The following is a 12,613-nucleotide window of genomic DNA, read 5'->3' on the forward strand; positions in this document are numbered from 1 at the left end:
TGAACAAGCTAAATATTGTTATGCTCTCTACGGGCAGCAGTGTCAGTGGTCTTGCTGTGCAACCCCAGATTCCTTCCCTCTCTTCCCAAGCAGTGGGAAATAACAGCCTGTTTCTGTAGACCAAGCCTGAAGGTGCTTTTTTAGTCATCTCTGCAATTATTTGGATGTTACCCATGCTGGAAGAATGCCCTGTTGAAAATGTGGAGATCTAAAATTGACACTAAAATCAATAATACAGGATGTTATAAAATGAATTTTTAATAGGGTAATTATGGCAAACAGTCTTTGGTTTGAAAGTCACAGTGTGTAAACCACAGTTCTTCAGCACTTATATGATTGGTGGTGCTGTATTTTCATCTCTCCAGTGTTAACCTTGTGCTCTGTGCTCTTTTTTAGTTTGTTTTTTTTTTAACTTATTTTTTACTTACAAGGTAGATGTCTCCTCTTATGGCAGATTGATGTAAATGATTTCTTAATATTTTTTAAAAATATCATGATAGCTATGTACAAATGTCCATGGAATATTCGAATATTACACAGGCAGTTTGTGATCATTGTGTTTGCCAAGGTATGCCACATAGAAATTACTTCGACATAGAGAGGAAAAAAAAGGAAAAAATAGTGGTTTTAAATTATATTACTTTACAGAATTACCAGAAAGAAGAAAAGTGCATTTTATGTATTCTGCATCGTTTGCCATGTTCAGATGTGCCCTTCAAAAAATAAACAATTTCATATTCTGGATTAACCACTGTAGTTACAATGAATAACTAGAAGAAAACAGATTTATTATGGCATTAACTGAATTTGATGTGTGGGGCATTCATCTGGCATGGTTGGAGGTAAAATATGATATACTAAAAGCTTCTTATCTGCTTCTGCATGGGAAATATTCTCTGAAAGAGTTCTCTGAAGTTTTGAGAAGTTAATAGTGATATGAAATGTAGCTCACTGTTGCATAACTGAGAAATGTACTTTTGTCAGGATTGTTGGGTAAGTACCGAAGCAGCATGGTTGGTCCTAAGTCAGAAAGTTGCATTTAAGAAATGGTAAAGATAGATTTGTAAATACATAAATATCATATATGCACATATAGATCATAGACTCCTAGAATAGTTTGGGTTGGAAGGGACCTTTAAAGGGCATCTAGTCCAACCCCCCTGCCGTAAGTAGTGACATCTTCAACTAGATCAGGTTACTCAGAGCCCCGTCCAACCCGGCCTTGAATGTTTGCAGGGAAGAGGTAGCTACCACCTCTCAGGGCAACCTTTCACGATCCTCATTGTGAAAAATTTCTTTGTTATATCTAGTCTGAATGTATCCTGTTTTAGTTTAGAACCATTCCCCTTGTTGTATCACTACCAACCCTAATAAAAAGTCTGTCCCGATCTTTTCTGTAGGTCTTCAGGTACTGGAAGGCTGCAGTAAGGTCTCCCTGGAGTCTTCTCTTATCCAGGCTGGACAGCCCCAACTATCTCAGACTTTCCTTACAGGAGAAATTCCTCTGATCACCCTCATGGCCTTTCTCTGGACCTGCTGCACCAGGTCCATGTCTGTCCTGTGCTAGGGACCCCTGAGCTGGATGCAGCACTCCAGGTGGGGTCTCACCAGAGTGGAGAAGTAGAATCCCTTCCCTCAACCTGTTGGCCGTGCTGCTTTGGATGCAGCCCAGAATACAGTTGAGTTTCTGGGCTGTAAGTGCACATTGCCTCTTCATGTCCAGATTTTCATCCTCCAGGATCCATGGGCCCTGCTCTGCAGGGCTGTTCTCAATCCATTCATCCTCAGGCCTGTATTTATAGCATGGATTGCCCTGACCTGGTGCAGAACCTTGCACTTGGCCTGGCTGAACCTCATGAGGTTTGTATGGACCCACTTCTTGAGCTTGTAAATATGTTAACATTTATAGTATTGTTGCAATGTTCAGCTTATGCTTAGGTAAGCAATATATCTACCAAAAGGAAAACATTTACAACCACTTGAGGCATTACTAACTTTCTGGCTTTCTACATTTTATTTACAGAAGTATTATATAGAAATGCTGTGAATGCTTTCTCCCTTCTGCAAAGGTTTTAGCAGTAAATAAAATTTACTAATGCATTAAATAATTCTGCAATAATTTTGGCCAGACAGACCTTATTTGAATCTTTGCCCTGGATTTTTATTGGAACTATTGACCTATTTCTCTCAGTTCTGCCTATCTAGTAATTTGGTGTAAAAAATGATCATATGCATATTCTCTTTATTGAAAGTCTTGCTATGGCTGTCATAAATGATTGTATATATAAAAATATGTGGCTGCTTAGTAACAAAGTTCTTGTAAACAGTTTGGTCCATAAAAAATGAGTTTCAGAAATCTAGAGTTTAAGACCAGATCTGGTTTTTTGCTGTTTCCTCTCCTGCTGTCCCTTTGAAGCCTTTCTGCTGGTCTTTCTCACTATCAGTGGAGATAAAATACCAAGGAGTGATGATGTATATGAAAGCTATGATGCATATGAATAACAGAAGGCAGCACTGAATTGGAAATCATCATGTCAGGGATTAATAAAATCTATACAGAAAAGGAACTGTAAAGGTAACTTCACTGGAACCCTTCACTGTGTTATTGAGTACATCCTGGTAAACAGTTCCTGTCTCTGCTATCAAACTGAAACAAGATTTCCTAATCTGAAGTCAGAAGCATCATCTGCTGTTACAGTGTGGCAGACAGCACTCGTATATTATGTGTAATATTGTCATAAACTGTAAGAAGAGAAGTTTTGGAACCACACCTAAGAGCAAGGGTGAAGAACAGCATCTATTGACTCTTCACATTCCCTTCTCTGACTGAGCATGGAAGCCCTGCTTTGCATTTGCTCTCATTGCAGTGGTTTTTAATACATCTAACATTTCATTCCTAGCTATGGATGTGTTCTCCAGAAAAGTGATGGAAGAACTGTTTCTCAAAAGCTAATTGCTTCAAAGTAATCCTGTGATGGCTGAAGCTATACATTTCTCAAAATACTCAGACAGGCCCATGTAACTGAGTCTGATGTTTACCTGTTCCCTGGGAAGGCTACAGCTGTGTTTCCTTCTATCATGTACACACCACGTCTTCTGATCGGGTTTTAATGATAGGTGGCATATGTTGAATGAATAGTGATATACTTAGAATAAATTAAAACTGAGGACTCTGCTGAAGTATCTTTCTTATATTACAGAAATATTTTTAAATGATAAGGAAAAGGAGGAAATACATCCTAATCCATGACCTAGTGCGTTGAAGTTGACACTATCCATAATTTCTGTATAAGAACTGTGAATACTGTGTTGAAAACAAGACTGTATGTGCCTGCATGCAAATATATTTAAGTGGAAACACTAATATTGCTACAAGTAATAAATGGAGTAAAAGCACTGTTAGGTTTTCTTCTGTATTCTGAAACTTAGTTCTTTCAGTAGGGAAGGGGTAAGGTTTTTGGAGTCTCTTTTTAATAGATATAAATGCTCCAAACTATTACCTTTTGAGAAATCAGTAATACAGGATCATCTATTAATGCTATTCATACAGGCTTAAAACAGTGTTGTAAACAGTAATTCAAAATACCTGGTTTCTGCACCAGTAGAGACAGAGAGGTATTTATTCAGTAAGAGATGAAAGGCATTACCAAATAACATCCTTACGGACAAATCTAGCAAAAATCTGAGTTTTCATAATATTAGTTTATAAGCAGCATGTTAAACACTTGAAAAATACTATATTTTTGCAAATGAGTTCTGTCATGACTGTTCTAAATATGTGAAGTGCTTGTTTCAGTAAATGATTGCATTTAAATTTTCAGTCTTCTATGTTAAACGCCCTTACATTCAGGAAATCTAAACTGCTTTGGAATATGACAAGAAAGTTTGGATTTTTTGGGGTTTTTTTTGTAGTACATGTGCCTGGCTGAGAAAATGAGAACATTAAATTATTAATTCCTGACAGTCCTTTTGCTTGAAAATTATGCACTGTTCATTCCTAAATTTATCTGAAACAGTGAACCTTTGGGGAGATGTTTTTGGAACTGTCAGTCTGCAGAATGACCTCAAAATAAGCTTATGCTTAAATGACCAGTACTTTTATTTACACACATCTCACAGCACTAATATGCATCAAATGGTGCAGCAGATTCTACGTATGGTCATTTTGCTGTCCACTGGCTTCCATTCATCAGAAATAAGGGAAAGAAGAGACCTTTGCATTAAGGTGTAAATAGCTCTGTCATAATCATAGCTGAGTTTATAACTTTGCTTTTCAGAATCAGTGCAACACCAGTCCCCCAGCAAAGTCAAATCACAGAAGAGTAATAAAACTGACTGAGGTGGCTACTTCACATTCCTCAAGCCACTCACTTTTTACTCAGCATAGAAGATCTAGTATTGTCAGTTCATTCCCATGGCCACTTCACCTTCATCAAAGGCAGGCAGAAATGAGAAGGCATCTGTCATGGTTTGACCCCAGTTGGCAACTAAGCCCCACACAGCCACTTGCTCACTCCCCACATGGGATGGGGAAGAGAATCAGGAGGGTAAAAGTGAGAAAATTTGCTGGTTAAGATAAAAATAATTTAACAGATAAAGTAAAAGCTATGCATGTAAGCAAAGCAAAACTAGGAATTCATCCACCACTTTCATGGGCAGGCAGGTGTTCAGATATCCCCAGGGAACTGGGGCTCCATCACGTGTAACAGTGACTTGGGAAGACAAATGCTATCACTCCAAAGGTCTTCCTCCTCCTCCTTCACCTCCTTCTTCCCACTGCTTTATTTACTGACCATGTGTTGGCATCGTGTGTTGGGTATGGAATATCCATTTGGTAATTGGTGTCACTGTCCTGGCTGTGTCCCCTCACAATTCCTTGTACTCTCCCAGCCTCCTCATTGGTGGGGTGGGGAGTAGAAAAGCCTTTGACACTGTGCAAGCACTCCTTGTCAATAATAAAAACATCCCTGTGTTATCAACTGTGTCCAGCACAAATCTAAATCAGAGCTCCATACTGGCTACTGAAAGAAACATTAACTCTATCCCAGCCAAAACCAGCACAGCATCCGTGGGTAATGATCTTCTGAGTGGATTGTTTCAGAATGCAGTCTTACGATGTTAGTAGCAGTGTACTGTTTTCAGCATACTGTATTTTAGGGTTTTTTGAATACTGACCCTCCTGTGATGTATAAACAGCTGTGCCAGTCATGGCAGTGTTTCTTTTGCAGAGAAAGTTTTTACTTAATTCAGCTAGTTTGTTCTACTAGAGAAGTCTGACTTCTGCACTGAGATTGATTAATTTTAGACTTAACTTCTTCTATTGCCTATATAAGCTTTCTTAAACTTGCTCTTAGGACTATTCAGTCATTATAAAGTTCAGCAGAATCTAGAGTCACGTTTGTATTTGTCAAGATCTGTGTAATGGCAACCCACTTGTTATATGCTTAGGTATAAATTTATTAGACAATTCTTATGTTGTTTTCTTGAGCAGCTTGAAATGAAAAGATGGTTGCTCTGTTCCTTAAAAACACTTCTGTGATATTTTTGTCCCTGTATCTTTTAAAGTACTTTATTGTAAATTCTCTTTAAGGCATAATTCTTTTTTTGTCATGCATGCATCCCCTTTCACCTAGATCAGTAAATGTGTTCATGTGTTGAAGTGGCTTACAGACACCAAGGCTCAGAGTGAGAACCATAGGTTCTTACGGGTTATTAGCTCAGTGTGCCTGGCAGGTGTGCTTGTATGGAGCTATAAAATAAAGGGTGTGCACAGTACTTTTGAAGAAGGGGAAGAGTGGACCTTTTCCCTAGTGCAAAGTTTATTTATGTACCCTTGAGTAAATTAGCATATCAAGAATAACTTAATGGATTCTAAAATGCGAATTTTAATTCTGGAGCACAGATGAGTGCATTTTGTCTGATACATGGCTACCAAATTTGGACCTTCTCAGTAAGACATCTATTTAAATTCTTACTACAAATGTTGGTGTGCAGAGACTCCTGAAAAATAAGTAGTGTGTACTGTTAAGTTGCTGTGGTTGTCCTTAGGGAAGTTTTAAGTGGGTTTTTTGCCATTGGTTGTTTTTTGTTTGGTGTTTTTCTGAAGGACAGTAATGTCTCATCTTCTTTGGGAAAAAGGTCTTTACAAAATCTGAACAATATCACAGTCTGAAAAATATCTCAGAAATTGAGCACATCTTTGATGGAGGCAGGGTAGGAGGGAATAAACAGCTTTAATTATTCTCATGGTGTTAAGATATTCATAATTTTCACTTTAAAAGTGATTCTGTTGCTTTTTTTAGATGGTCCAGCTGAAGCATCTGTTACAAATGGAGGCACTGCTGCTGTCACAGCACTGAATGATGACCTGGATATCTTTGGCCCAATGATCTCTAATCCTTTACCAGCAGCTGCAGTACCTCCTGCTCAGGTAAAATTTATGAAGCATATTTTGTTATATGTATGTGTAAATATTTACACGCACATGTGTATTTTCCTTTAGGAAATTGTTCATTCTCACAGAAGGAGTGCACACTTCTCAACACATCTTAAGCACCTCATGACTAGAGATGCTTAAACTGTAACACTGATATTTTTCTCACCTCTTCAAGCTTCTAGACTGTTTGGATATAGAAGTAGATGGTGTGGTCTTTCCTTCTGGTTATCCAGCTAAATTGGATTCTGTCTTACCCTGGTGATGGTAGTAATGTTTTCTTTTCATTTATATTCTTTGGTCTTTTTTTTTTTTTTAATAGGTATTGCTGAATATAACTTTATGTTCTCAGGTTATTTGGCATCAAGTCATCCTTTTTAAGACCTCTTATTGCTTTGTGACGCTGATATTTAGGAAAGGCTGCAGCAGATGCTTCTCTCTTAGACCTGCTAAAAATTTGGGGTCTGAGGTTTCATACTCAAAATCAAGAACAGATATCAAAAAAAATTTATGTTGCTACCTGGGCTGATTTGTCTTTTGTATCATCTTGGAACTTGTACTTGAGAGTAGTATAACTCTTGCACCTGGCCTGCTCCTTCTTATAGCCATGATGGTTTGGCAGCAAACCACCACCATGCCTGCTGTAGCCTGGAAAGGCGGCTTTGGGACACACAGAGAAACTGCTTGAAGCTGCAGCTCTCCTAAAGCAGCCATACGACTCAAAGAGCAGGGTGTTGGTGATGCACATGTACCCAGACTGGCTTCTGAGAGGGAGGTTTTGGAGTAGTGCTGGGGTAGCTTCTCCATCTGGGGCATTTTGTTAAGGTCATTTAGAAGCTTATTTTTGTGTAGGGCTTTCTGTCTCACTGTGCTGAACCAGAAAGAATTGTGTGTATTCTTGAATTTATGATTCTGGGATGTGTGATCTGTACTCTCTTCATCCTTTAGTTTTCATAGTATGTACCGTGGAAGAGATAATGATGAAAAGAGATAATGATGAAAAGGAGTTCTGTGTGCCTTAAAGCAGACGTGTTATTCAACAAATTTTGTTACCCTTTACTCTTCTTTCCCTGCTTGCTGCTGAGGGCTGACTTTGTGCAACATGCTAGCGAGAGTTTCAGAGACTGAAACTATGTTTCTTTTTAAACATCATGCTACAGATAGAGCAAACTTCCCACCCTGTGTTAAGCTACCCATAAACAGTGAGGGAAATAACATGTATATTTGCATTTGGATGTGTTAGCTAAAATTGCAAAGGAAATTGTTGGTGTAGATTTTCTTATCTCTTGTGGAAGTCTCTGGTCAAAGTACTAGGAAGAGCAACATTTGAGTGCTTGTTATCTGCTGTTCTAATGTTTTATGTCAAAATTGATCCCTGTAGAGCTAGATGTGCAAAGCAGTAACCCCTTTCTAGCTTCCCTTAGTTTTTAATTTATTACATTTGGGTGTAGATTGAGTAAATTCAAATCTAGAATTGTGAAGTTTTCACCAGATCTCAAAATAAATGGGCCAATGGTAGTATTGTACATAATGGGTAGCACTGAATTCTGGTTTTCCCCCTTTCCAGCCATTCTGAAGCTGGAAATGATGACTGCTGTATGTGGTTACTGTGTGCCCAGGAGAAAAGAGCAACCTAAGAAAGAAGAGAAAAGCCTATTTTTGTTTCTATTCCTTGGACATGTGATGTGACCTGCTGGTTAAAGAATTATTTAGCTGAAGAATGCTGGAAATCCAAAAGAAGGCTAAATATTTAAGAGGGAAAAAAAGCAAAGTAAAGGGTGATACCCTAGGTGATAATGACTAGTGATGGGTTAAATAATGGAGTAGCTACTAAAGCATGCTGAATTGTATGTATGTATAACATTTTAAAGGCATTTCTGTGATAAAGATTTGGTCACTGGACTTTTTATGAGAGTAATATTTTGGCATGGTGTTCATCTTTGTGCTAATTTCTAGACTAAGTATGGTACTTACTAAATTGATTAAAAAGTGGTAAAAAGGACAATACTATTCTCAATATCTGGTGAGTATCACCTTGTTTATGTACTAGAAAGCATGAATATGTTCACTTGCTGTAAACAAACCTGTCCAGATTTGTAGTGACATTTTTCTTTCCTCTGAGTGCTGTAATCAGGAGGAACAAACAGAACTTTCAGCAAGCATTTTTTTATCAAGCACACAATCCTTATGGTGTATTGCAAGATTTAATTCTTGCTTGTCTTCCATTTTTAATCAGTATCTCAAAGAAAATGTAGTGTAATCAGATAATCTACAGATAAGAGACAGGAACACGGGTAGGTAGCAGAAGACAGGTTTCTGATGGTGATTATGTGGGTTGCTTGCTGAAGTGAGGCAAAGAGAATATTATTATTATCCTGGGTGTTTATTATCCTGAATATTATTATTATTATTATCCTGTTTTTCTTCAGGATTATCAAGACCAGGATGGTGGTGTCTAGTCTGGGAGCTGAGACTAGGGAGAAGTTGCCTCTCATTTGGCAGTGCTATAAGTATTTTGTAAGATCTTTCACCTTGCACCATGGAAAAAAGTTGTATGGGATTCAGAGAAGAGTTGGAAGAATGCAGGGTGCCTTACTATGGGAGGGTTTAAGGACTTGATCTATTTAAATTTCTTGAAATAATTAAGAGGTGTTATTATTATGTGAAATTATTTTGTGTGAGGTGGTTATTGGTGAAGCGGGCATGAACTCAGATCAGCAGTTGAGTAACCCTAACATTCAGTTCCTGTGGTTGAAATTGTAAAATTTAAAGTAGAAGTCCATCATCAAACCCTGGCTTCAACTTGTTTGAATATCTATTAACTGAATTTATTGAAATTTTTAAAAATTAAGTAGAAGAAGAGGTTCAAATGTGGAATAGCATGGCTTGCTTTCTCGCTGAGATATTTACCATTACGTTCTGCATTGTAGGTGTGTCTGAGCTGCCACAGTGAGATTTGAGAGCTTTTCTTCTGAAAAAGAAGGGAATTTATTGGTGCACCTCAAACTGATCTGTATGACCCTTGAGTTTTCACAAGATTGCTTTTCTTCTCCATTTTAACCTGAAAGGCAGCATTTAATGCTAAATGCACTCTGTTTTATGGCACTGTAGAGCACAGAAATGTCTGTTTGAATGTTTTATTATGAGACTGAAACTTCATGATGTCTGCAAAACTTAGGATTTATGTCCATTGTCATAGCCAAGACATGTTTTTCAAGTGAAAATAAAAGGATTTGTTTCTCCTTTTTCAAATGTGACTTGAACATTGATGATCATGAGTACTTTGACTCTGCTTTCAGATATGTGTCTTTATCACAGTTTTCAAAAATATTTAAAATGTTTCTTCCACCATTCTGTATGGCTCTGTGCTATTATGCAAACAGTTGAATTTGTAAAGGACTGGTAAAGAACAATATGTGACAGAATAATTTGGGTCTTTATAGAATTTTGTCTATTAGCAAATTCAGGGGGGTTTAAGAAGAGTTACCTTAAGCAGCTTCTACAGTAGAACTAGATAAAAGGCATGTGCTATAAATTATGCATTATTTATGGGCACAGAAAGGAAATAAGAACATTTCATATGTTTAATTATGTTTTTTTCATGTGAAGTGGGCATAGCTAAATTATAGGTGTTAGAATAGGGTTTGTTGCCAAATATTGTGTAGGAACTGAGGTTCAACAAAGGTCTATCATTTTTATAAAACAATCTCCTAAATTGTTTTAGCCAGATGTTAATTTCAAATTTTGTATGGTATGTCTTCCAGCTAAAGTGTGATCTTCATTCTTCAGTGAAATTTTTATTGAGGAAGAGAAGGGGAGAACTGTGAGGTATTAAGTTTGGAAGTATTAATTCAGTGAAATATTTAATATGTCTTTCTCCAAGCAGGATACTCAAATCTAGTCAGCTTAAACTTTCTTGGATTGTGTGTGAGTGTGTGTGTGTGTGTGTGGGCCTGATTTGAATTGTACTGTATTGGGAGGTGAGAATCAGTTCAGTGGCTACAAAAGTGTATTTTCATAGAGATGGTGTAAGTTTTTCATGATTCATATCTGAAAAACTTTGGTGGCATATTTTAGATAAAGAGATGTTCATAAATACTCATTTTTCCCTGAGGTGCAGTGTGTGTATCTAGCATGGTTGCCATAGATTGGCAGACAAGTTTCAACTTATTAATGAATTGTGGTGATATTAATGTGTCAGAGTCCTCAGATTTTATGTAAAAAAATGTGTTGTTTCAGAAATTTGCTTTATCATGAGGGTTATTTAAACAAGGCAAGACTGGAGGGCTGTGTAGTACTATTCCAACACAATCAGTTGAAATGCTTGTAGCTTGTGCTTACATTTGCTTTACCCCGTCTATATTTTCGGGTATCTGAAAGCAAAAGTTTCATTTCTTCTAATGGAGTTAGAGCAATTCCAAACGTGACTACAGGCTGGGCAGTAAGTTGAGAGCAGGCCTGCACAGAGGGACTTGGGGGGCTGGTGGGTGCAGATCTGAGCTGGCAATGAGCACTTTCAGCTTGAAAACCCAGCAGTATCCTGGGCTGCTCAGGAGAAGTGGGACCAGCAGGTCAAGGGAGGTGATTCCCCGACTCTGCTACACTCTCATGAGAGCCCTGCCTGCGGTCTGGGGCTCCAACAGAGGAAGGACATGGACCTGTTGGAGCAGAGGGGGGCCACAAAGATGCTCAGAGGGATAGAGCACTGGTCCTGTGAAGTGAGGCCAAGACAGTTGGGGTTGTTCAACCTGGAGAAGGCTCTGGAAACACAGTGACCTTTCAGTATTTGAAGGTGGACTACAGGAAAGATGGGGAGGGACTCTTTTTTAGGGAGTCTAGTGACAGAACAAGGGAAAATGGCATCCGACTGAAAAAGCATAGGTTTACATTCAATATTAGGAAAAAGTTCTTCACTGTTAGGATGGTGAGGCTCTGAAACAGGCTGCCCAGAGAAGTTGTGGATGCCCCCATCCTTGGCAGTGTTCAAGGCCAGATTGGACAGGACTCTGAGTAACCTGATCTGGTGACGGGGGTTGGAACTTGATGATTTTTAAGATCCCTTCCAACCCAAACCATTTATGAATTAATGATTATACTCTCTTTGGTGCTTTAAATGCCTTAGATGGAGGACAGTGAAAGGGCAGACATCATACTCCAGAACCAGAAGGAGTCAGCTGAACAGAATCTAGAGGAACAAAAATTTATTTTGAGTTCTAGAGAAGGGAAATCTGAAGGAGTTGGAAATGGGACGGCAGGGAATATAAATGTTTTCAAGCCTAGACAAGGATGATTGCAAAGGAAATGTATTGCTTGTTGTGAGTACTGGACATGCAGCAAAAAATAAAGTTGAATTTTTAATTTTATTATGAGGTTAATTATATTCTTGGATATGATTTGAGAAAGTGATAGAAATCTTAATCTTTTTCAGATATTGCAGATAATTCCTAAAAGCAAGAGAACAGATGAGATTTCTTAGTGTTTTTCTTTGTGAACTGAATATAGTTGAGTGCTCATTTCCTCATTAGTTATTAACAGGAAATAACAGTTGATTATTTTTAATGGAACTGGGTAGATGTCTAAAAACAAAATATGCGAAATCAAAACAGGAAGAGTTGAAATAAACATCAAGTCCATTTACAGTGCAAAGATAAAAAGGGTAAGAATTGTATATAGAATTTAAGACCTTAATAATGTACTTAGTACCTTGCTTACATAAGAATAATTGTGTGCTAGGCTGTATTTTCCCCTATGCAAATAGATCTTCCATTCAGCAGGGAGAAATTGAAAATATTGTGTGGGGCTATTATTTATCACCATACAAATAGAAAAGAGTAGAGGCCTGGCTTTTCTACAGGCCATCCCTACTTTCCTAGATACTAGCCAGAGCCAGAGACATGCCAGTAGCAGGAAAGTGCACATGTGCTTTTTTCTCTCCTGCAGTCCTTCTCTCAACTCCGTGTGTCCCACTGTCCCTCTTTAATTTCCTCTGTTGCCACCTCTCTTTCAATTTGTAGGGAAAAATCTGTTGCACTGATATCATGAAACTGCTTATCAGTATGATCCTTAAGCACCTGATGAGCATTTAGGTTTAGGATAATGACTCTCTAAGAGCACGGTGTGTAGGAAAATGGTTATATGAATGCCAGGTGTGTTTTTATGGAGGTCTTGGGTAGCATGACA

General features: G+C 38.1%; 1 protein-coding gene across 4 annotated transcripts in view; it reads left to right on the forward strand.

Moving 5' to 3' along the window:
- Positions 1-12,613, forward strand: part of SMAP1 (small ArfGAP 1) — a 91,482-nt gene that overhangs the window by 72,188 nt on the left and 6,681 nt on the right. For all 4 annotated transcript variants that reach the window (XM_041477439.1, XM_041477440.1, XM_041477441.1 and 1 more), the window contains one exon: positions 6,303-6,430. In XM_041477439.1, coding sequence (XP_041333373.1) covers positions 6,303-6,430 — 128 coding nt within the window. The remainder of the gene's footprint in view (positions 1-6,302; positions 6,431-12,613) is intronic.

Source organism: Pyrgilauda ruficollis, unplaced genomic scaffold (genome assembly GCF_017590135.1).
Source record: "Pyrgilauda ruficollis isolate IOZ18807 unplaced genomic scaffold, ASM1759013v1 scaffold40, whole genome shotgun sequence".
Classification (NCBI taxonomy): Eukaryota; Metazoa; Chordata; class Aves; order Passeriformes; family Passeridae; genus Pyrgilauda; species Pyrgilauda ruficollis.